General features: G+C 36.9%; 1 protein-coding gene across 1 annotated transcript; it reads left to right on the top strand.

Moving 5' to 3' along the window:
- Positions 1–21,669: 21,669 nt before the first annotated feature.
- On the top strand, positions 21,670–26,075 carry LOC131634269 (uncharacterized). The gene is made up of 2 exons (XM_058904916.1): positions 21,670–22,531; positions 24,925–26,075. Exons 1-2 carry the CDS (start codon positions 21,670–21,672, stop codon positions 26,073–26,075), a joined length of 2,013 nt encoding a protein of 670 aa, XP_058760899.1.
- The last annotated feature ends 339 nt before the right edge of the window (positions 26,076–26,414 follow it).

Here is a 26,414-nt window from a genome sequence, read left to right as displayed (position 1 = left end):
CACTACCTGATTCTCACCCAAGCTACCTCTTCAACCACCAATCCCAACATTTCAAGGAGTCCGAAGAATCCCACAATTCCAATTTCGAAACATCCATTAAGGATTTCAATTTGACACCAACTTATCCTCCACCGAATTTCCTCTACGATCACCACAACCAATATTTTGAGGAATCACCTGAATCCCATAAATTCGACCTTGAAATATTAATGGAGAATTTTATTGAAACGCAAACTCTTTCTAGGCTAGAATCTACAATGACAGAGTGCTTTGTGGAAACACAAAATGTGATGCTAACCCACTTTGAAGAACCAAAAGAATCCCATAATTTCAACTTCGAGGCATCAATGGAGGATTCCGATGAGGCGCTAAATCACTCTAGGCTAGAATCCAAGATAGAGCACTTTGTAGAGACACAAAATGTCCAAAATGAAGATCTTAGAAAACAAAGTCTCCAAATTAACAAATCCCTTAGGCAGCTGACAGCTGTGGTTGAGTCTCTAGCATCTCACAACATGGCTTTGGAGACTCAAATCTCCTTGCTTGAACAAAAACATCTAGAACCCTTCCTTGAGGAGCATGTGGATGTTGTAACAATTAATAGTGAACAACAAAGTGAAAGCCCTAGGGAGAGTGATGATGAGTTTGAGGGGAGTGATATTGAGGTTGAGCAGAGTTCTGATGAGAAAAGAGGGGAGATTGAGAAAAATCCATCGACACCTCCCGAAAGAGAGGTTGTCGATGATTTGGAGAATGAAGCACCTATCATTGTTCCTCCTCCCTATACCCCACCGAATCCTTTCCCGCAAAGTATTATGGAAGCTAAGGTAGAATCCCAATCCAAAATGTATGTGGAGGTATTGGAAAATATCCACACTAATGTACCCTTGTTTGAAGCCTTGAATAAAAAGAGAAAGTTTAAGGACCATGAAACCGGGGATGTCATTACTGTTAAGAGGGGAAGGTTAGCATTTGAGGTGATGGCTGAAATCGCTATGCTCAAACTTGAAAAGCTGATACTTAGGATTGATCCAGAACCACCACCACAAGTTCAAAAGAATGAACCACCCCACAGAAGAAAGAAAAGAAAAGGTGAGGGATATGTGAGATGGCTGGATAAGTGGCCATGGAAAACGACGATTACTAAAAGTTCAACCGAGGAGTCATTCTCGAGAGAACCACCTTGAGTGCTTGCACTCTTAATCCGTCGAGCTATCGACGTTAAACAAAGCGCTGCGTGGGAGGCAACCCACGAGATTTAAATTTAATGTTTCCCTTTGATTGTGTGAATTTGCAGAGATGGATCGTTTGTCACGTCTTTGCTACCTCTAGGCGAAGAATCTCTAGATGAAAATCTTGGAAATGAGCAACGTGCTCACGGACATTCCTGCGAATGTCGCTGCTGGTGGTGTCACCAATATGAACAACAAAAGCAAAATCAGAGAGGATTTGGCACGCAGAGGATCTAGCATTCACACAGGTTCTATTTTTCCTTTTCCACCTTTTATCAAAACATTGAGGACAATGTTTGGTTTAAGTGTGGGGGAGGAACTTTACCGCTTTCATTTATCACTTTATTGTTTTCTAGGTATGTTATCGAGTCCTAATACGTGATTTTCAGTTGTCATTGAATTTCCCCGAAATTTAAAATTTTAACCACCAACAAAAAAATATATATATTCTTTTTGATACATGGCACACACACTCTGAAAGTATATAGGTTGTCACACTTTAGGCTTTGTTAGAAAGACTTGGAGATGTTTCAACTACATCGATACCGTTCTAACACCCTAAACCCCCTAATTATGTGATATTAATTTGAGTACCCATTATGCCTAGACCTTATGCTCAAGTTTTTAAACTAGCTCTTAAGTAATTTATTTTAGCAGTCGGCACCATCTTAAGCACAAACTACGTAGGGAGTCGATGAATATAAGTGAATGATCCCATTTTTAATAAATAAATGATGTAATTGAAAAACAACCTTCTAAGTTAGGTGACCCTCACCCGGTCATTTAGCCCAATGGTTGTTAAGCATATAAGGATTTAATAATAAGCACTCACTGTTGGTTGGCCCAGAGGTCACTGGTACTAGACTTGGTAGGGAGGGTTACGGTCTGATCCCCCACAACCGCAGTTGGGAAAAATGAGGTTGCACCACTCAAACACCAGAACCTCTTGCTAAAGAAACGAAAAGGATCATAGTCGCTAACCGATTTCCCTACTATGTGCGTGTACGGATAACGAGCTTAATGTGATTACACTTGAATGAAAAGAGTGAAAGAAAAACGAGAGATATAGGTTGAGTTATAATGGAATGATTCGAATTGGTTTGTATAAAGAGGGAGTTTTTGAACATTGTGTCGATGTGGTGTCCTTGGTTTTGAACATCTAGTACCTATCAATCTAACATTAGCCTAGCATCCACATATGATTAGGAGTCGTGTCGTGCCTTTGTTTTTAAAATAAAAAATGCTTAATCAATTTCTTTTACCGTGTTGGTTGATTGCTTGAGGACAAGCAATGGTTTAAGTGTGGGGGTATTTGATAACACGAAAATGTATCACATATTTGGCTTGATTTACATAGACTATTTCCCTATTTTATTTTAATTAAGTTTCTTTATGTTGGTATTATGCTGGTATTTTAATGTGTTTCAGGAATTTAATGTTTACAAGGCTCGCTTGAGAAAAGGAGTAAAAATGAGAAGAAATGAAGTAAAAAAGATAGGAAGTATAGAAGAAAATAAGGGGGTGAAGAAAGAAACATATGTACAAAGCCCAAAGGCCCAATTGGCCCGCGACGAGGGGCACTCTCCAGCCCCTGCCGGTCGGCACACTCCTCCCCCTGCCGGTCGGCACATTCCCCCTCCTGCCGGTCACACACTCAGATGCGCTCGTCACGTCCTAACTTCCTCCTATTTTCCAGCCTTCCTCATTTCTCTCCAGAACCAAGTCTGAGACGGATCCACCTAAATTTCCTCCATTATTTTCTCAACCCAGAGGCGGAAGCATCAATATAAATACAGAGCATTCCATCAGTAGCAATATCTCTTCTTTTCGGCATAACTTTTCTTTGTTTAGTTTTTAGGCAGATTTTCTACCATGTAAAAGTGGTAGTTTCTCACATCGAGGAACTACCACACCATTAAATTTAGTGTTAGAACAAGATTTGTTCTGATCAATTATCTTAGTTTTGATGATAACAATAATATGAATTTTGCTTAAGATAATATGGTACTCTAATCCAATGCAATTTCCTTTTCAGGAAATATATAAAGAGTATGCATAATTCAGCGCTCAGAAGCTTTGTCTCAAAGGGTTCAGCATGCAACATCAGAACATGGTCTGGCAAGACATCAGAAGATGGTCGAAGCAGAATCAGAACATGGGTCTATGGAAGCATCAGAAGAACATGAGATCAGAAGCACTGAAGTTCTGATGGTATCACGCTCAGAAGCACTTCAAGGTCAGAAGATCAGAAGATGCTTTGCACCAAGCTGTTTGACTCTGATGATATTCAAACGTTGTATTCACAAACATCAGATCAGAAGGAAGTACATGTGGCAGGCTACGCTGACTGACAAAAGGAACGTTAGAAGCTATTAAAGGCAACGTCAGTAGACACAGCGTGAACAAGGCTCGAGGTAGTTGACAAAAGCGTATAACATTAAATGCGATGCTGTACGGAACACGCAAAGCATTAAATGCACTCAACGATCATCTTCTCCAACGCCTATAAATATGAAGTTCTGATGAGAAGCAATGTTAACGACTCTGAACAAAACAACTCATATTAACTTGCTGAAACTCTGTTCTATTCAAAGCTCAGAATCTTCATCTTCATCAAAGCTCACTACATTGCTGTTGTAATATATTAGTGAGAATAAGCTTAAACGATAAGAGAAATATCACAGTTTGTGATTATAGCTTTTAAGAAGCAATTGTAATACTCTTAGATTTGATTACATTAAGTTGTAAGGAACTAGAGTGATCGTGTGGATCAGAATACTCTAGGAAGTCTTAGAGGTTATCTAAGCAGGTTGTAACTAGAGTGATTGTGTGGATCAGAATACTCTAGAAAGTCTTAGAGGGTATCTAAGCAGTTGTTCCTGGAGTGATCAGTGTGTGATCAGAAGACTCTGGAAGACTTAGTTGCTGACTAAGTGGAGAACCATTGTAATCCGTGCGATTAGTGGATTAAATCCTCAGTTGAGGTAAATCATCTCTGCGGGGGTGGACTGGAGTAGTTTAGTTAACAACGAACCAGGATAAAAATAACTGTGCAATTTATTTTTATCGGTCAAGTTTTTTAAAGCTACACTTATTCAAACCCCCCCTTTCTAAGTGTTTTTCTATCCTTCAATTGGTATCAGAGCGCCGGTTCTAAGGTGCAAGCACTTAACCGTGTTTAGAAAAGATTCAGGAAGAGAAAAACGCTTCAGTAAAAGATGGCTGATGAAACTGCAAAGTCTACATCTACATCTGGCTCTGCTGAGCAACACAACGGTAACAATGGTTATACTAGACTGCCGGTATTTGATGGTGAAAACTTTGAATACTGGAAAGATAAACTGGAAAGTTACTTTCTTGGTCTAGATGGTGATCTATGGGATCTTCTGATGGATGGTTACAAACATCCGGTAAATGCCAGTGGCGTAAAGCTGACAAGGCAAGAAATGAGCGATGATCAGAAGAAGCTTTTCAGGAATCATCATAAATGCAGAACTGTTTTGCTGAATGCTATCTCTCATGCTGAGTATGAGAAGATATCTAACAGGGAAACGGCCTATGACATATATGAGTCCTTGAAAATGACTCATGAAGGAAATGCTCAAGTCAAAGAGACTAAAGCTCTTGCTCTAATCCAGAAATATGAAGCCTTCAAGATGGAGGATGATGAAGACATTGAAAAGATGTTTTCAAGATTTCAAACTCTTACTGCTGGATTGAGAGTTCTTGACAAGGGATACACCAAGGCTGATCACGTAAAGAAGATCATCAGAAGCTTACCCAGAAGATGGGGTCCTATGGTGACTGCATTTAAGATTGCGAAGAATCTAAATGAAGTCTCTTTGGAAGAGCTGATCAGTGCCCTGAGGAGTCATGAAATTGAACTGGATGCAAACGAGCCTCAAAAGAAAGGTAAGTCTATTGCATTAAAATCCAATATCAAGAAATGCACTAACGCTTTTCAGGCTAGAGAAGAAGATCCTGAAGAATCAGAATCTGAAGAAGAAGATGAACTGTCCTTGATCTCCAGAAGGCTAAATCAACTCTGGAAGAACAAGCAAAGGAAGTTCAGAGGCGTCAGAAGTTCAAAGAAATTTGAACGTGGAGAATCTTCTGATGACAGAAGATGTGACAAGAAGAAGGTCATGTGCTATGAATGCAATGAGCCTGGACACTTCAAGAATGAATGTCCAAAACTTCAGAAGGAAAATCCCAATAAGAAGTTTCATAAGAAGAAAGGTCTTATGGCAACCTGGGATGAGTCAGAAGATGATTCAGACTCTGAAGATGAGCAGGCTAACTGTGCGCTGATGGCGACAGAAGATGACGGATCAGAATCTACATCAGAATCAGATTCTGAAGAGGTATTTTCTGAACTTACTAGAGATGAGTTAGTTTCCAGTCTAACAGAACTTCTGGAATTCAAGTCTCAGATTAGTCTCAAATACAAAAAGCTGAAAAAGCTATTTGAATTTGAAACAAAGAAGCTTGAGTTGGAGAATTCTGAATTAAAAGAAAAACTTTTAAAATTATCCAATAATGTTGGATCTCCTTCTGATTCAGAAAAATCCACTCCTAGTCTAAACCATATTCTGAAAGAATATGATTTAAGTTTCAGGAAGTTCTTATCTAGAAGTATTGGCAGAAGTCAGCTAGCTTCTATGATATATGCTGTGTCTGGAAACAAAAGAGTCGGCATTGGTTTTGAGGGTGAAACCCCATACAAACTTGAACCTGTTGATGAGATGAAAATCACATACAAGCCATTGTATGATCAGTTCAAGTATGGCCACTCACATGATATTAGGCACACTTCACATGCTCAAAGTTTTCACATTACACACACTAAGAAGCATGTGACACAACCTAGGAAATATCATGAAACTCACATTAAGAATTATCATGCTGTTCCTCCTATTGCTTACAATGTTAAACCCAAGTTCAATCAGAACTTGAGAAAATCTAACAAGAAAGGACCCAAGAAAATGTGGGTACCTAAGGATAAGATTATTCCTATTGCAGATATCCTTGGCTGCAAAAAGGACAAAGCACAACATGTCATGGTACCTGGACTTTGGATGCTCACGACACATGACAGGAAGAAGGTCTATGTTCCAAGACCTGGTGCTTAAGTCTGGAGGAGAAGTCAAGTTTGGAGGAGATCAGAAGGGCAAGATAATTGGCTCTGGAACTATAAAGTCTGGTAACTCTCCTTCCATTTCTAATGTACTTCTTGTAGAAGGATTAACACATAACCTCTTATCTATCAGTCAATTGAGTGACAATGGTTATGATATAATCTTTAATCAAAAGTCTTGCAAGGCTGTAAATCAGAAGGATGGCTCAATCCTATTTACAGGCAAGAGGAAGAACAACATTTATAAGACAGATCTGCAAGATCTTATGAGTCAGAAGGTGACTTGTCTTATGTCTGTTTCTGAAGAGCAGTGGGTCTGGCACAGAAGATTAGGTCATGCTAGTTTGAGAAAGATTTCTCAGATTAACAAACTGGATCTTGTCAGAGGACTCCCTAATCTGAAATTCAAATCAGATGCTCTTTGTGAAGCATGTCAGAAGGGCAAGTTCTCCAAACCTGCATTCAAGTCCAAGAATGTTGTTTCTACCTCAAGGCCATTAGAACTCTTGCACATTGATCTGTTTGGCCCAGTCAAAACAGCATCTGTCAGAGGGAAGAAATATGGATTAGTCATCGTAGATGATTATAGCCGCTGGACATGGGTAAAATTCTTGAAACACAAGGATGAGTCTCATTCAGTGTTCTTTGATTTCTGCATTCAGATTCAATCTGAAAAAGAGTGTAAAATCATAAAGGTTAGAAGTGATCATGGTGGTGAATTTGAGAACAGATTCTTTGAAGAGTTCTTCAAAGAAAATGGTATTGCCCATGATTTCTCTTGTCCTAGAACTCCACAGCAAAATGGAGTTGTAGAACGAAAGAATAGGACTCTGCAAGAAATGGCCAGAACCATGATCAATGAAACCAATATGGCTAAGCATTTCTGGGCAGAAGCAATAAACACTGCATGCTATATTCAGAATAGAATCTCTATCAGACCTATTCTAAATAAGACTCCTTATGAATTGTGGAAGAATATAAAGCCCAACATTTCATATTTCCATCCTTTTGGATGTGTGTGCTTTATTCTGAACACTAAAGATCATCTTGGTAAGTTTGATTCCAAAGCACAAAAATGTTTCCTTCTTGGATATTCTGAACGCTCAAAAGGCTACAGAGTATACAATACTGAAACATTGATTGTAGAAGAATCAATCAATATCAGGTTTGATGATAAGCTTGGTTCTGAAAAACCAAAGCAGTTTGATAATTTTGCAGATTGTGATATTGATATATCAGAAGTTGTTGAGCCAAGAAGCAACGCATCAGAAGCAGAGCTTCTCAGAAGCAAAGAATCTGAAGATCAAGTATCAGCTTCTCTGGAGAATCTAAGCATTTCTGAAGAACCATCTGTCAGAAGATCATCCAGACTCATTTCTGGTCATTCAGAAGATGTCATTCTTGGAAAGAAGGATGATCCAATCAGAACAAGAGCATTCCTTAAGAACAATGCAGACTGTCAATTAGGTCTTGTATCTTTGATCGAGCCAACTTCTGTTGATCATGCTCTAGAAGATCCAGACTGGATAATTGCTATGCAAGAAGAACTGAATCAGTTTACAAGGAATGATGTTTGGGATCTCGTTCCTAGACCAGATGGATTCAATATAATCGGTACAAAATGGGTCTTCAGAAACAAGCTCAGTGAGAAAGGTGAAGTGGTAAGGAACAAAGCCAGACTAGTGGCTCAGGGTTATAGTCAGCAAGATGGGATTGACTATACAGAAACCTTTGCACCAGTGGCCAGGTTAGAATCTATTCGTCTATTAATTTCATTTGCCACTCAACATAACATCACTCTCTATCAGATGGATGTTAAGAGTGCCTTCTTAAATGGTTATATAGATGAAGAAGTTATGTCCATCAACCTCCTGGTTTTGAAGACTCTATGTCTCCTAATCATGTTTTTAAACTAAAGAAATCGTTGTATGGATTGAAACAAGCTCCCAGAGCTTGGTATGAACGCTTAAGTTCTTTCCTTCTGGATAATGGTTTCACTAGAGGAAAAGTGGACACTACTCTCTTTTGTAAAACCTTTAAAAGGGATATTTTAATTTGTCAAATATATGTAGATGATATTATTTTTGGAACATCTAATGCTACACTTGGAAAGGAGTTTGCTGAGTCTATGCAGGCTGAGTTTGAAATGAGCATGATGGGAGAACTCAAGTATTTCCTTGGAATACAAATAAATCAAACATCAGAAGAAACGTATGTTCACCAAACCAAGTATGTGAAGGAACTTCTGAAGAAGTTTAATCTTCTAGACTGCAAAGAAGCCAAAACTCCTATGCATCCAACATGCATCCTAGGTAAGGATGAGGTAAGTAAGAAGGTAGATCAGAAGTTATACAGAGGTATGATTGGATCTCTCCTATATTTGACTGCTTCTAGACCTGACATTCTGTTCAGTGTTTGTTTGTGTGCTAGATTCCAATCAGATCCTAGAGAATCTCATTTAACTGCTGTTAAGAGAATTCTAAGGTATCTGAAAGGTACTACTAATGTTGGCTTAGTTTACAGAAAATCTAAAGAATACAACTTAGTAGGATTCTGCGATGCTGACTATGCTGGAGACAGAATTGAGAGAAAGAGTACTTCAGGAAGTTGCCAATTTCTTGGAAGTCATTTGATCTCCTGGTATAGCAAGAAGCAAGCAACTATTGCTCTATCAACAACAGAAGCAGAATATGTCGCTGCTGCTGGTTGCAGTACACAGATGCTCTGGATGAAGAGTCAGCTAGAAGATTATCAGATATATGAGAGTAACATTCCTATATTCTGTGATAATACTTCTGCTATATGTTTATCTAAGAATCCTATTCTTCATTCAAAAGCTAAACATATTGAGATTAAACATCATTTCATAAGGGACTATGTTCAGAAGGGTGTTCTATCTTTAAACTTTGTGGATACAGACCATCAATGGGCTGATATCTTTACAAAACCCCTGGCTGAAGATAGGTTTAAGTTCATTCTGAAGAACATCAGTATGGATTTATGCCCAGAATGAGAAGATGAGAAGTTCTTATGTATGAATATCTTCTGAAATGAAAGTGGATTATTTTTTTTAATCAGGAGTTCTGATTGAAATCTTTTAGAAATTATGATTCGGTTATTACTAACGTTTCATTGTCTAAGTTGATTCAGAACCTCTTTTAAAGCAAAACAGCTGTAACGTTTTATCTCGGATGGTAAACCTGTCTTTACTGTTCATGGATAAGCGCGCGTGCAGTTGAAGGGACGCCGACCATATGTAACTGTGCGTATCTTATTTTTTGTCAAAATCTCTCTCCCGTCTTGTCATGTAACATTAATTGTTTTTCACCATTTTCTTTATTGTACTTTTTCATTTTTTTTGTCTATTTAAATCCTCCGTTCCTTTGCATTCCTCATCAAGTTTTCTCTCTCTTTCCTGTTTTTTCTCTTGCTCAAACAAAGTTTTTCTTTCTTTAAAAAATCCTAGTTCAAACCTAGCGTTCATCTTGAATCCTTTGTCTGGATCTCTTAATCTTGCTCTAAGCCTGTTGAAGATCTATGACTCAAAGGCGGCAGATCTATGCATATCTCGGGATGGCTCTCCTAATACCTCTCAAGTCAGACCTCTTCTTTGATGTTGTTATCAACGTTCACCCAAAGACAGAAGACTTTCTTGAATTATGGGAAGAGGTTAAGAATGATATTCTTAATTTCTATGTTAAGAGAAAGCCCCGTTTGCAACAGCAGTTCTCTGTCTGTGAACTGTCCCTCTCTTCCTCTTTGGTCTCTTGGATCTCTCCTACAGTGGAGGTTCTAGTCTGGAAAGACAAGAAGACCACAGGGATTCTTGATGGGTTGACACAGAATGTGTCTTGCTAGGGTTTTGTTTTTAATTTTTGTAGTCATTTCCTCTTGGGATGACTTTTTATGTATTTGCTAGGAATGTTTCTCATCTTGTTAAACATAAGAACCTTTTGTAATATCTTTTGATTATCAATGAAAAGTTTCTTTGTTTTTACATTCCAGCGATTTTATTTGTCGTTTTATTCATCTGAATCTTTTGAAATATTCTTTTTGATGTTATGACAAAAAGGGGGAGAAGATAAATGATAAATGATTTGATTAATCTATCAGTTGCTGGGTAAAGCTCCCACACATTTACTAACAAGAACTGCAAGTTCTATATGGTTTAAGTGTTTTGCAGGTATAAAGAAGTGAAGAGAATCTTCAAAGCAAACACAAGAAGCAAAACCATAAGAAGCGTTATTCTGTAAAAAGAATAAGCTCATGGAAACTGAAGCAAGCTGAGTGCTGTCAAGCTTCAGAAATCAGAAGCAAGAAAGAAGAATGATCAGAATTTCTGATAATAGAATTTGATCCAAAATTTGTCTATTTGCTCTGACAAAATTCTATTTGCTCTGATACATTATTTTAGCCTATATGGCTCTGATACATATTTTGTGTTCTGATACACATCTTATGTTCTAACTCATTCATGCTGACTTTTGTCGTTTAGTTTTGTTCTGTAACATTTCAGGATGTAGAGATGCTCTGATGATGCTCTGGTACATTCAACAATGTTCTGATACAAATCTAGCATGAAGTGATGTTGGTAGAAATTCAAAGCTCTGAAGCTATCCGAGGGAAGCAGAAATCAGAAGCTGTGAATGTTCTAAAGATCCAGAAAACTCAAGCTCTGAAGCTATCCGAGGGAAGCAGAAATCAGAAGCTGTGAATGTTCTGAAGATCAAAGAAATTCAAGTTCTGAAGTTGTCCTAAATGGAAGCAGAAATCAGAAGCTGTGAATGTTCTGATGATCAAAGAAATTCAAGTTCTGAAGCTGTCCTAAATGGAAGCAGGAATCAGAAGCTATGAGTGTTCTAGGGATCTAAAGAAATTCAAGTTCTGAAGCTGTCCAATGGAAGCAGAAGTCAGAAGCTATGAATTCTCTGAAGACAGAAGCTTATGTGATCGTCTCTACCGAAATAATCAGGGAAGTCTTTTATTAAAGTTCTTCGAGTATTTATTTCAGGGGGAGATTATTTATCTCAGGGGGAGATTGTTAATCTCAGGGGGAGACATATTCACATGCTTATGCTATAGCTGTGTAATTTGTCTTTTGCCGTCTGCTCTTTCTGATAGCAAATTCATATCATTTATATATGTTTTTGTCATCATCAAAAAGGGGGAGATTGTTAGAACAAGATTTGTTCTGATCAATTATCTTAGTTTTGATGATAACAATAATATGAATTTTGCTTAAGATAATATGGTACTCTAATCCAATGCAATTTCCTTTTCAGGAAATATATAAAGAGTATGCATAATTCAGCGCTCAGAAGCTTTGTCTCAAAGGGTTCAGCATGCAACATCAGAACATGGTCTGGCAAGACATCAGAAGATGGTCGAAGCAGAATCAGAACATGGGTCTATGGAAGCATCAGAAGAACATGAGATCAGAAGCACTGAAGTTCTGATGGTATCACGCTCAGAAGCACTTCAAGGTCAGAAGATCAGAAGATGCTTTGCACCAAGCTGTTTGACTCTGATGATATTCAAACGTTGTATTCACAAACATCAGATCAGAAGGAAGTACATGTGGCAGGCTACGCTGACTGACAAAAGGAACGTTAGAAGCTATTAAAGGCAACGTCAGTAGACACAGCGTGAACAAGGCTCGAGGTAGTTGACAAAAGCGTATAACATTAAATGCGATGCTGTACGGAACACGCAAAGCATTAAATGCACTCAACGGTCATCTTCTCCAACGCCTATAAATATGAAGTTCTGATGAGAAGCAATGTTAACGACTCTGAACAAAACAACTCATATTAACTTGCTGAAACTCTGTTCTATTCAAAGCTCAGAATCTTCATCTTCATCAAAGCTCACTACATTGCTGTTGTAATATATTAGTGAGAATAAGCTTAAACGATAAGAGAAATATCACAGTTTGTGATTATAGCTTTTAAGAAGCAATTGTAATACTCTTAGATTTGATTACATTAAGTTGTAAGGAACTAGAGTGATCGTGTGGATCAGAATACTCTAGGAAGTCTTAGAGGTTATCTAAGCAGGTTGTAACTAGAGTGATCGTGTGGATCAGAATACTCTAGAAAGTCTTAGAGGGTATCTAAGCAGTTGTTCCTGGAGTGATCAGTGTGTGATCAGAAGACTCTGGAAGACTTAGTTGCTGACTAAGTGGAGAACCATTGTAATCCGTGCGATTAGTGGATTAAATCCTCAGTTGAGGTAAATCATCTCTGCGGGGGTGGACTGGAGTAGTTTAGTTAACAACGAACCAGGATAAAAATAACTGTGCAATTTATTTTTATCGGTCAAGTTTTTTAAAGCTACACTTATTCAAACCCCCCCTTTCTAAGTGTTTTTCTATCCTTCATTTAGTTCCTGTTTCCTTTCATTACGCGAAGATAATTTCAGAAGTTAATTCCAGTTTCTTTTATTTCATCATTTACAGGTTTCATTTTATGCCTTCTTATTTATTCTCATTTATCTTTGTTAATTTAATTGTCATGTTCTTCTTAATTTCAATTCGCATGTTTAATTTGTTTACGCTTAATTCTATGTCCGGCTAACTTATTTTGAGTCCGGTATGTGAGGACCGTCGTCTCAGACGGGACTCGGTAATTATTTTATTGGCTTAAATTATTATTATTAAATTCTGTTTTGGTTTTAGTTTTTATTCTTAATTTAGGTAACCTTGTCACGAGAGTGAGAGGTTACTTACCACGATTTCGTCACGAGAGTGAGAAATCTATTAAGGTTCGAACCGGCACTGCGAGAGCGTGGAGGTCGAACCAGATAGTAAAAACTAGGCATTAATCCTAAACACAGCGAGAGCGCTTTAGGATTAGTTAGAACTTGTTTAGTTTTCAAACTGCGTTCCTTGATTTAAGTGGGCGAGCGAGAGCAATATCCTACGGTTGAAGAGCGTGACTTTATTCAAAACCACGAGAGTGTGAGGTTTAGTCTTTAAGCTAATATTTTCTACTAAATATGTTTTTAACATTTTTATAAGCCAATGAATTACAGAGTTCCCGAAGTACGCGGAATCACATTCCGGTCTCTCTTCTCTTATATTTATCTTAATCTTAGTTTTATTTCAGTTTTAGTTCTTAGGTTCCCCTTAATCAAACATTTATTAGCCTTAGCTTTACAAAGCAACAATAGATTACAGTAGGTTGACATTGGTCTCTGTGGTTCGCCAATCTTTTATATTACTTCGATATATCCGTGCACTTGCGGATGCATCAACTTGTTGGGTTGAAGTGCTCCTTTTACTCCCTTTTAATCATTATTTACTTATAAAAGAGTAGATTAAATACAAGAAAACACAAAAATAATTGTTTGTCCAATTTTATCAAACTGATCTGCTCTGGGGAGAGAGATATTCTCAAATTCACAATACTTCAAAGAATTGTTACAAGAGATTACGAAAGAGTTAGACGAAAATAGTCACTCCAGTTTTCATGAACAAACTCTATTTTCTACCCAAGAATTTCTCAATCTCTATAACTCTATTTGCCCAATGTATTTAGAATTGTTTTTCAATCCCCTATTAGTTAAGAAAACTTGTTAAGGGTTAGATTTTATCGACTTATCCTCATGTATAATCTTGATCAGTAATATGCAATTCTAATAATATATTAATATTACCACTCATTGCTCTTTATCATAGCTCATGTGTGAGTCAAAAACATGAAATAAATTGTGTTGCCTAATAGAGGATATCTTAGCCAATTAACCATTACGATAGCATTAGGCTTCGGTAGTTCATGTAGATACTAAAACTAAATTTATCTTTAGAGTTTAGCATCTAGTAGATGACAAGCTTGGATCTAGAAATGATAAGTACCTTTCGAGTATTATAATAAAAAATATGAAAACATATTTTAGGTAAATAATTTAAAAACGAGCATTAAATACGAAGAATTCATTAATATTAAAGTATAAAAAGAATTACACATAACATCTTGATCACACGACACACTTGATAATTTCTCAAAGGAAGACATCACTTGAATATTATTTTAGGAAATAAAAAAGACTCATCTAACAAAGTCGATCTTATGTTATAAACCTTGTTGGTTCTGTGTTGGCAGCAATTTCGGTAAAACATATTGTTAGGATGTTCTGCGAAGATGTCAAAGCAGATGTCTTAACATCCTAGGTTTCTGAAACTAATTGAGCAACAGTTTCTATTTTAGGGTTTTGTTTGTCAGTTGTTTAACTGGTTGTGTATTTTGGTTGCGTAATCTCAGGATGAATTTACTCTAGCTACTCCAACAATATTGGAGTAAGTATGTTCTGATTTCTTGGGGGATTTATAGGGTGTTCTAGAACACTATTTAATGATTGACCCAAGTCCATGACTGTTGGCTATTACTGATCTATAAGAGTTCAGTCAATCCTAATTATGTTGTGTGGAGTTTTGTTAAGGACTCTGTGCTGTAAGTTTGATATGTGTGCATTCACAAACCTGTAGGCACTGAATGTTGTGTGATCTCCGAAGCTGTTAAACAAGGAGAGTATTTCGTTCTCATTAGATTTTAAGCATTGAGAATTGTGTGTCTTGGAAGAGTGTCTTCTGTTTTTACTGTTTGTGTTATTTTGTCATAGAGTGTTGTGATTGAAGGGATTTGATGAGGGCCTCTTACCTAGGTGAGTCTTAGGTAGAAGTCATAGGAAGGGTAGTGATTAAGTGAGAAGTGTAAATGGAGTTGTTTAACTTCGAATTGATACTATCAAATATTGGTTTCGTCCCTGGCTTGGTAGCCTCCAGAGTAGGTGTGTTTGTCACTGAACTAGGTTAGCATATCGCTGTGTTCTTTACTTTCTGCACAGTTTTTCATTACTACTGATGTTTGAGTTATTAGCTTCATCAACAGATATTTGTGTCGTGACATCTCATTCGTCATCACATATCTGATACCAAAATTTTAAACCTAAAATATTAAAAACTTAGTAACATATGCATGCTAATAAGACCTCTAAATGCAAAAACCTTAAATGCGATTATGGTAATAAAAATAGTTATGTTTCTTTGTTTTGCTTTTTTTTAAAGTCATGAAAATAAAAAAATTATTATCCTTATTCTTATTTTAATAAAAAATAACATGAATGTAAAATAAAAAACATGTATATTTTTTCGTTTGGCTTAATACCCTTTTTAGTCAGGTATGCTATTCTCGGGGTTTATTTTGATCTCTTAACTTAAAAAGTGTCATATTATTCCCTTAACTTTTTAAAATGTATAAAGTAACTCCTTTTAGTATAACTAGCAATGAAAAAAATCAGAAATTGATCGCTTAACTTGTCGCTAATTAGACGAAAATGAATAACATCATACATTTTGAAGAGTTACGAGACTAATATAGTATTTTTTAAGTTAAGGAACAAAACTGAATCTCAAGGTTAACATACTATACGAAAAAGGGTATTAAACAATTTCTTATTAATGTAACTATGACCCTAATGTGAAATCTAGAGAATAATTTATTACACTAACATTGGAGGACTCAAAATAATTTGGATACTTAAAGTTAAGATCTTAGTTAACTAATGTAGGAATTCTTAACAGTATCGAACACTGAGAGGTGTTGGGTGTGAATATTGCAATAAAAAGAGAGCAACATTATACTTCTTTTTACTCATAGGACTTGTGCATAACAACTACCGACAACTACGTATTCGCCGATAGAAAAAGCAACACTATACCGCTTTCTAGTATGCCAATAAATTAAACAGCTTCCAAATAAGTGACATGTACCACTATTACTTTTCCTATCCGACTTGCACCCCGAAAAATCGGAATCAAAATAGCCTACTAAGCTACAAGCATTACCTTTAAGATACCAAACACCGTGATGTGAAGTTCCGTTAAGATACCTCAGAATATATTTTACGATCTAAATATGTGATTCCTTAGATGATGCTCGATATCTAGAACATATACACATGCTAAACATGATATTCGGTCGCAATCAAATAGAGTAAGGATCCAATTATACATCTATACTTGTTAATGTCAAAGTCCACTCCTCGCTCATCTTCATCAATAAGCACGTTAAATGCCATGGGTGTAGAGATACTCCTTGAGTCTTTCATATCGAACTTCTTCAAAAGCTCTTGACAATATTTTGTTTGACTTATAAAGGCACCTTCATCAGCTTACTTGATTTGCAACCCCAAGAAATAAGTCAAATATCCTATAAGAGACATCTCAAATTCTCCCTGCATTAAACTAGAAAATTCTCGACAAAGAGACTCGTTAGTAGAACCAAATATGATATCATCCACATATATTTGAACAAAATAATATGTTATGCTTTACATTTAATAAACAAAGTAGTGTCAACATTACCACGATTGAATCATTGGTTAACAAAATTCCACTTAATCTCTCATACCAAGCTCTTGGAGCTTGTTTGAGACCGCATAGGGCTCTCTTTAGTTTAAAAACCTGATTAGGATTTTCTGGGGGTTGTGAGACATACATTTCTCCATTTATATGCCATTAAGAAAATCATATTTGACATCTATTTGATAAAGCTTGATATCCAGGCAGCAAGCAACTTCCAAAAGTAGTCTAATAGCTTCTAGACGAGTTACTGGAGCATAAGTCTATTTCTAGTAATTACGCATTTTTCATCCATTTTGTTCCTAAATATTCATCTAGTGCCAAAGATTATTTTATCAACTAGACTCAGAACAAAGTCCCAAACATCATTACGTTTAGATTTTATTAGTTCTTCTTCCATAGCAAGTAACCATCCTTCGTCAAGTAAAGCATCAAATATGGATTTAGGGTAAATTTGGGAAATGAAAGTAGAGTACTTACAAAAATTGTTAACCTGAGATCTTTTACTTACTCCCCTTTTGATATCTCCAAGAATTTGATCTAACAAATGATCCTTTACAATTGTTCAATCTTGAGGCATCTGGTTCGAGGTCTCATGTTTTTCATCCACATGTAAGTTTTCCTCTTTAGAATTGATATTGTCCTCATCCTCTTTTGGACTTTGATCGTTGATCAATCTTTCTATTATCACACTTGAAACATCAAAACCAATACCTTTTCCTGACTTTTAGGGCAAGGTTTCATCAAGTGCAACATGAATAGATTCTTCTACAGAAACAGTTCTATGATTATAAACTCTATAAGTCTTACTCGTAGATGAGTACCTTAAGAATATCCCTTCATTAGAATTAGCATCAAATTTACCAAGGTTTTCCATCCTTTTATTTAAAATAAAGAATTTGCAACCGAAAAACACAAAAAATATAAAAGATTTGGTTTTCTACCCTTAATTAACTTGTAGGGTATCTTCTATAAGGGTGGCAAACGGGCATGCCCGCCATGTTTAGGCCCGTCCCGCAAAAGCCTGCAAAAAAAGGGGCAGGGCGGGGCGGTCATAGTTGAGGGTGTGGGCCTAAAACCTTAGCCCGCCCCGCAAAAAAGTGAAGGCGAGGCGGGCTAAGCCCGCGGGCACTACACTTCTTAGGCCTAAAAATACAAAATTTATGGGCCATCATCTGCACTTTTATTATACACTAGAATGTGAGGGCCTAAAACCCTGGCTCGCCCCGCACAAAAAGCGCTTTAATCTCGGACCCGAAATGCATTTTACTTCAATTAAAGAAGCAAGGTAACGAAGGGAGTCATGAAAAATAACGACTTAACACCTTGATTTTTAAAACACCGAGGGATATATTTATTTGCACATGCCCCATCATCTGCACTTTTATTATTTACAAAACTAGTGCCTCATATATCTCAGTTTTTCAATAAAAACCGAGGGATAAGTTAGATTTTTTTTTATTAAAACTCGTTACATTGTTTACATACAAAATTAATAAAATAATTGATTTACAAATTATAATGTTTACTCAAAATATTACATTGTTTACATAAAATATTACAACAAATCCAGATTCTTGGAGAACAAATATTTGCTGTCAGTGGCGGAGCCAGCGCCTGGCCAGTTAGGGCAGCTTCCCAGGCTCCGTCTGTCAAAACGACATATTTGTAACGCGAATCTGCGTTTCTGTGGATGAAGGTGTTTTAAATTGGCTGTATTTTGTGGTAAAACATTCCTGGTGTATATATGTGGAATTATGCAGGATCGTATGTTTGAACCAGTAAAACTTTTCAATGGATGTGATGCTTGGTGTCTTGACATTGGAATCTGACAGAAGTAGCTGTCATCTTTTAGTTGTGAGGTTTCCTTTTTTATCTCAGGTCTCTTTAGGAAACTATATATTATGTGATGTTTGTTTTGTGCTAAAATCGATTGAATCACAACGTATGTGATCACCCTGATGATGTGGAAATTAGGTTTACATAGGTAACCCTAATTTATGTATGAAAGGCCCATGGCCCAAGTCCTTCAGCCGTAGAGTTTTTCAGCATAAAAGATTATTAAACTCTCTGTGTTTCCACCAGGTGTGTTTCTTGTGAACCAAACAATTATCATGTTGATAATTGTTATGGACTAGTTAATCGTGACTGTGTATTGTGAAGAACTGTTGTTCTGTTTTTGTTACTTGTGATCCACGCTATTATCTTTGATGATTGCGTTGGAATTAGTTTGTGTTTTTGTTGTGTCACTATAAGCTTTTAAGCACGAGTGTGTGTCTCTTGATTGAAGCTTTTAAGCAGATCAAGGTGTGTTTTGAAGTGTGTCTTCTTTCTGTAATTGTTTATTGTTTATGTGTAATCACTGCTGTGATTGAGGGGGAGTGGAATGGAGATATTCCATATCTAGGTAGAACATAGGTAGAAGGGTCATTTGGTAGTGATTAAGTGAGAAGTTGTAAACGGGGGAGTTTAGCTTTGAATTGATACTACTGATAATGGACTTCATCCCTGGCTTGGTAGCCCCCAGAGTAGGGTAAACAATTATGTGTGTTCTTTATTGTTTATGTTGTTTTGTTATTACTGTCTGTGCTGCATGATTGTGGATGTCATAACATCCAGTTTGACATCAAGCATGTGTTACTAGAATTTTCAATTGGCATCAGAGCAGGCACCCTATCTGTTTACATCTGGGTGAGATCTAGGGACAGCAAAATTCTGGTACTATGAACAAGAATAAAGAGGACACTGCACAATATGTCACAGCACTAACGAGTGCTTGTGAATCTGATGATGATTCCAGTGAAGATGAATTAACCTTTGATGAGCTTGCAACCTCCTACAAAGAGCTATATGCCAAGAGTACTGAAGTATGTAAGCAAGTGGAGAAGCAAAAGAGGCTCATAAAGGAGGTGGAAACTGAAAAGAAAGAACATCTTGCAACAATAGAGTCACTCAATGATGAGATCAACATGCTAAACTCCAAGATGGATCAAATGTCAAAATCTGTCAGAATGTTAAATTCTGGAACTGACTCCCTGGAAGAGATACTGCAAATTGGACAGAGATCAGGAGACATGTCTGGAATAGGATTTGTGGGAAGATCATAATCCATCTTAGGTCTCAAAAGTCCAAAACCTGAAGTCCACATTCCAGGTCGGATGTCTAGACCAATGTCACAACATCATAAGGACAGAAGGATAATTCATGTTAGGAGGAAATTTAATCAATGGAGATGTCATCACTGTGGAAGATTTGGCCACATAAAACCTTTTTCCTTTAGACTGTATGGTTATCCCAATCAGTTGCCTCAAAAGAAAACCAAGCAAAGCGCCTCAGTCAAGAAACAACAATGGGTTCCTAAAGGTATTGCCTTAATGGCTCACACTCCCCTGCGAGTATCATCAAAAGAAGACTGGTATTTTGATAGCGGCTGCTCAAAACACATGATAGGTACAAGAAATCTGTTAATAGATGTCAATCCTTATTCCTCTAACTATGTCACATTTGGTGATGGAGAAAAAGGAGAAATCCAAGGGATTGGAACTCTAGAACATCCTAAAGGTCCAAATCTGAACAATGTTCTTCTGGTAAAAGGACTGACTGTGAATCTAATTAGCATCAGTCAACTGTGTGACCAAGGTTTCAATGTCAGATTCACCAAGAATGAATGCATTGTCACAAACGAAGACCATATGGAAGTCATCAGGGGCTCTAGGTCTAAAGAAAACTGCTACTTATGGGAACCTAGTTTTTTAAATTGCTCCTCTAAAAACTCCATGACCAAGGAAGAGATCGAGGAAAATCAACAAGAAAGATCAGTTAAAAATGTAGCTGAAAATTTGAGAGAATCAGATAAAGAAACATCTGCTAGTGATCTCACGACCAGAGAACTTGCTACAATTCTCTCTGAAAACTATCTAAGAAATGAGATACTATATGCAAGAATGTTAAGGGATAGAAGTACTTACACTCTCCTTCAAGAAGAAAACATAAGCCTTCGGTCAAACATTGATGCTCTGAAAGAGAAGTTGTTGAACAAATCCCACAATAAGGATGTAGAAGTAAGAAATCAGACTTACTTGATGGAACATATGATGCCTAATCAAAGGATGCAACATAAAAGGCTACATCAAGAAAGAAGCAAAAATTTCCCATATAAGAGATGCAATCAATGTGGCAGGACAGATCACTTGAAGTCCACATGTCCTGAAGCTCATGCTCTTACCAGAAGGATGATATATCAACAGAGAAATTCCTTAAAAGCTGAACCATATCTCCTCGAGCTAAGTGATGAAACTGAGCATCCAAGTTTAAACACAAAGAATTCAGGAAGAAAAATAAACAGTGTAAAAAGAAGAAGACCTTATCAAACTTCTAAAACTTGGTATGAAAGAAAAGCTGGAAATGGATACGAAGAAGAAGAGACATCCAAAACCTTCTTTGTAAAAATTGAAGGTGAAAAACTAATGATGTCTGAATACAGTGTCATTCACAATTTCATGACATTGTACTATGAGAGGGGTATTAATGTGTCAAAGAAAACCACCCAACTCATCAGAACCAAACACATGGATACAACTTGTTTCTCTCCCAGGAACCTTGCAGTTAACAAAGTTTTTATCATGAAGCATGAAAAGTCTAAGCTACCTAGTGGAGACATCCTTCTTGAAAATCTGAGCACTCTCCAAATTGAAATCTTGAAGGACAAATTAGGTATTTACTCCTGTGAAGTGTTATAGCAATTACAGTGTCTAGGGAACTATTTTTTGAACAAAGAAAATAATTCAGATTTAATGATTGGTTAAAATTTAAATTCCCCCTCCAAGTTCAACCCTTTCATCTATTCCTTCATTCCCACTTCGCTGGTCTTACACTTCTCTCTTCACTCATCCAACAACAAAAACAACCAGACACTTAGATCGTCTCCAACATCTTCCTCAATGTCTCAACAATCTATTCCTCAGTCTTCGTCAAAAATGTCCACTTCTGTTGTTCGTGAACAAGACGCTTCCAATGCTCCCATTAACCCTAGTGAGATTCTTGAAGTCACTCCTTTGCAGATGGTAATCCCTTTCGATCTTGTGACAAAACGACCCAGAACAATGCATGCACGAAGAACCAAAGAGACTGCAAGAAGACCTAGGAATCCCAACTCTAGTCAAATTTCTCAATCATCTGTTCCTTCCTCTAAGGAAGAACCAACCAAAGAAGGTTCAAGGTATAATCATATCACTATTGTCAAAGTTGTTACCCAAATCCTAAATGAGGAAAATGTTTCATCCAAGATCCCTGGTACTGAGAATCCTGTGCTTCCTAAGTCAAATGTCATTGGGCATGTTAGTGACATCACTGGCACCTATGTCCCAACAAATGATGAAATGAATGAGAATGTGCATGTGAGTGACAAGAAAAGAAATGATGTTAATATTGATCACATTGAAATTCCTGATGGTGCTGAACACAATGAAGAGATCCCCAGCAATGTTTCTACTAACACGTGTGTAAATCACACTGAAAAAGGCCAAACTAAAGAAAAAGAACCAGAGAAAACTCAGACTGACAAAGTAATCAACCTTGATGTTCTCTCTGATGATGACCTGGTTGCTTCCATCAATCCAAGCATAGCCAGAAGGCTAATGAGAAGGAAAGGAAAGCAAGTTGTAGCTGAGGACTCTCAGAAGAAGAAGGCAGTGGCTAAGTCCGTTTCTATTGGACCAAAGAAGGCATGGAGCAAAGTGGTGCCTAAGAAGAGAAAGGCCAGAAGCAGTTCTGAGAATGAGTCAAATTCTGATGTTGCTGCTTGTAACACCCCTTTTCTAACCCCAAATATATCAATTAATCACACAGAGTAATCATGCATAAGGAAAAGGAAGTCACATGTTATTTTCAACACAATGAAAACCTAGAACAAAATAGTATACATTCTTAATATGCAAAGATCATATTTGTAACACAAATGTAAATCTCATGCTTTCATACATTATGCATAAACGCTTGCGGAAAAACAAATTGAATTGCTAATAAAATTTCAATGGATATATCCCATACTATATTCATCTACCAAATTCGAATTAACATTTAAATCCACAATCTTGGCCACATAGCCTTAAACAACATATCTGAGATCTCAAACAAAATACATCCGAATATTCCACAAAACATAGGAAATAGCAATATCCAAACATAAGCATAAGCCTAAAGAAAATTCCCCCCAAGTGTTACATGATCAGAGCATATGACTCGCTACCTAATCCAATAATAAAACTCAGGAACTCCTTGGCTAAATCCTAGGATAAGCTACTACTCGTCGGAACCTGCACGTTATTAATGAAGGATAACATTCAAACAGAAGGGTGAGAATTCAACTTCTTATAGAAAACATAATAATGGTAAGTGAAACATAATTAAGCATACATTTCACAATTCTTTATTCTTCTCAAAACATGCATTTATCTCCGATAAAAAGTTAACATGTTCCATACCATTAAGCATCGCTTTCAAATTCACAACCTCATATATTGACGATTTACATATATACACATATATCACTCATACATATACATATATTTCACATTTCACGTCAAATATGTATCAATCACATATAGCTCATTCTCATCACATTCTCTAATTCATATAAAATGAATCATAATTCCACATACATGCATATCAATCAAATTCACATCCACACATTCATACCACATAATCACACATAACAACATTTTACACTGACACGTGCGACTCAAGTGTGACTCTATGCGATACGCATATGGATCCCTCCGTTATCATTTCCGGTCATGCCGATTGTCATTCTCTCAAGACTAGATAACCACCTCAAAGCCCCATAATCGTTAAGCCTTCAAACCCCATACTCGTTACGTTTGGGACAAGTAAATAACCTTCGCGAGATTACCCAACATTGCCACTTTCAAAGACTCATGCTTGTGTACGTGTGCAACAAAACAAGACTCATGCATTTAAGACGATCTCTCTATCTCTTAAACTACACAATCACATCTTTACAACTTTGCACAACATTACACAACATGACATTCAATCCAATATCACACATTAATTCGCATTTATCAATCAATCACATAGTTCATGACATTAACATCTCATAAGGCATCCATGAGCATTGATCATACAAGATTCATCCATAACATACACATATAATTACATGTTATTTTCAATTAACATCATAATTAAATTAAAAAATGCCAATCAACCCTACTCTATCATATAGAAAATCTCCTTAGCTTTCTAACGCTTCGAACGGCGTATAAAACGGAGTTACGGATCAAAAGTTATGGTCTTTACAGAAATCTACCAAAAATGGAAGTCTGTAGGTCGACGCAAGGAAATCATAGGTCGACGCATGGCTGTTTCCCATCCCTCTCGGGTAAGCGCTCGTCGACTCATGTGTCGACGCAAGGCATGCTATAGGTTGACGCAAAGCATCTACAGGTCGACGCATGCTGAAGGAAAATGGATTTTCTGCTGTTTTAAGCTGCTCAGGTCGACTCATGCCTCTGTGTAGGTCGACCTATGCTGTGTAAAACTCAGAAAATCACTATTTTCTTCCCCATTCCCCTCATACAACACCCATTAACCCAAACACAATCCATACATCAATTGAAAGCAAAATTGGCACACATATGATGTTCCTAATCATGTTTCTAACCATGGGTCATTCATACAACACATTAAACATGAACAAATCATAAAATCTCATTGTTTTATCATAACCCTAACATTTTTCCAAAACTATGAAATGAAGAGATGAAAGATTACACAAACACACATTACCCAATCATGTAACTATAAGAACTTGGATTCAAACCCTTACCTCTTGAATTTCTCTTTCTAACTTTAAGAAATCTACAATCCTCTTCTCGTCTCTATGCCTCTTTTCTTCTTTCTACTATTCTTTCTATCTTTCTATCTAATTTAGGTTAACTCATAAAATTCTCTTCTAAATCTCATTATCTCATTGGGCTTAACCCATCCACTATTCTCATTTCTAATTCCCATTAAGCCCAATAGCTAATTCTAATAAAATTCTACCATTTATTAATTAGCTAAGTAACATATTACCATACAATCAAATAATTATTACTCAAACAATAATTAAATAAACACACAAACAATTATCAAATATCAAATAATCCTAATTAAATAAAATCTAATAAAAATAGGGTGTTACACTGCTGATGTCAATGACATTCATCCCAAGAAGAAGGTCTCTACTAGCAAACTGGCTGCTAGTGTTCCTGAAGTACCTATTGATAACATTTCCTTTCATTATCCCTCCAGTGTACTCAGATGGAAATTTGTCTATCAGAAAAGACTGGCCTTAGAGAGAGAACTTGCTCAGAATGCTCTTGAGTATGAAGAGATCATGAATCTTATTCATGAGGCTGGACTAATGAAGATTGTGACTCAACTCTCTAAGTGTTATGGAGTCCTAGTGAAGGAGTTCATTGTGAATCTACATGAAGACTGTGGCAATAAGGAAACTGAGGAGTATTTAAAAGTGTTTGTCAGAGGAAAATGTATTAACTTCTCGCCCACTGTGATCAACAAATTTCTGGAAAGGTCAAATGAAGCTCAGCCAGAGCTGGAAGTGTCTGATAATCAGCTGGAAGTGTCTGATAATCAAATGTGCAAAGAGATTATTATTGGTCAAGTGAAGACATGGCCTGTCAAAGGGAAGTTGACTATGAGCAAACTAAGTGTGAAGTATATTGTACTTCACAGGATTAGAGCTGCCAACTGGGTGCCAACTCAACATAAGTCTACAATCTCTGCTCTCCTAGGTAAATTCATCTTTTCTATTGGTACTAAGTCCAAAGCTGATTATGGTACTTATATTTTTAAGCAAACCTTAAAGCATGCTGGTAGCTATAGTGTCAAAGGTCCCATTGCCTTCCCTTCCCTTATTTGTGGAATCATCTTAAATCAATTTCCCAATATTTTGACTGACAAAGATTCTGTGTGCAAAAGAGCAAGTCCTATAATCTTTCATCATAAGCTCTTCCAAGGAACTCATGTTCATGATGTTAACACAACTTCGGCTGGACCATCAAAAGAGAGCACAATTATGAGTAAAACTGCCATGATTGCTATGCTCCGAGAGACCTGTAAGGAGCTGGAGTCTAGAAAATTGGCTCTTGAAAGATTGATCAGCTCTCTTGAAACGAGTGAAAATGCTAAATCTGCAGATGCTGATGTGGAGGAACAGGGTGAAGATGATGGTGGTTCAGACAGTGAGATTGAGAAAGAAGCCAGTCCTGATGATGGCACTGATAACAGTGTAGAACTCAATAGCTCTGAGTCTGAAGACTAAAGCAAGTGTGTATGGTAATCTTCCCTAGCGTTGTTTTTTTTATTCTGAGGATACTTTGGCAACATTTCTGGTAAAAAGGGGGAGTAATGATATGGTTGGTTGATACTGTAATGTGTAACGATGGTATTGTGTTTTGTGTTTTTTTTTGGACATCTAATTTGTATATTCGGGATGAATCTTTAGTTAACTGGTATGTGCTGGTACGCTGCTTTTAATACACAATCTTCTTTATTTGTGTGTTTGTTCTATGCTGCAAAGAATCTCTGATATCGTGGTAACAAAATGTTTTAACCAAAAATTTGCCAAAGGGGGAGATTGAAGGTGTTTTAAATTGGCTGT

This window comes from Vicia villosa, unplaced genomic scaffold, assembly GCF_029867415.1.
Source record: "Vicia villosa cultivar HV-30 ecotype Madison, WI unplaced genomic scaffold, Vvil1.0 ctg.001274F_1_1, whole genome shotgun sequence".
NCBI lineage: Eukaryota > Viridiplantae > Streptophyta > Magnoliopsida > Fabales > Fabaceae > Vicia > Vicia villosa.
The sequence above is the reverse complement of the archived record's forward strand: the minus strand, read 5'-3'. Positions and strand labels throughout refer to the sequence as shown.

Coding starts and splice junctions, on each gene's coding strand:
- LOC131634269 (XM_058904916.1), top strand. CDS start 21,670: ATGTCTCAACAATCTATTCCTCAGTCTTCGTCAAAAATGTCCACTTCT. Junction 22,532..24,924: donor AAATTCTGATGTTGCTGCTT/GTAACACCCCTT, acceptor TAATAAAAATAG/GGTGTTACACTGCTGATGTC.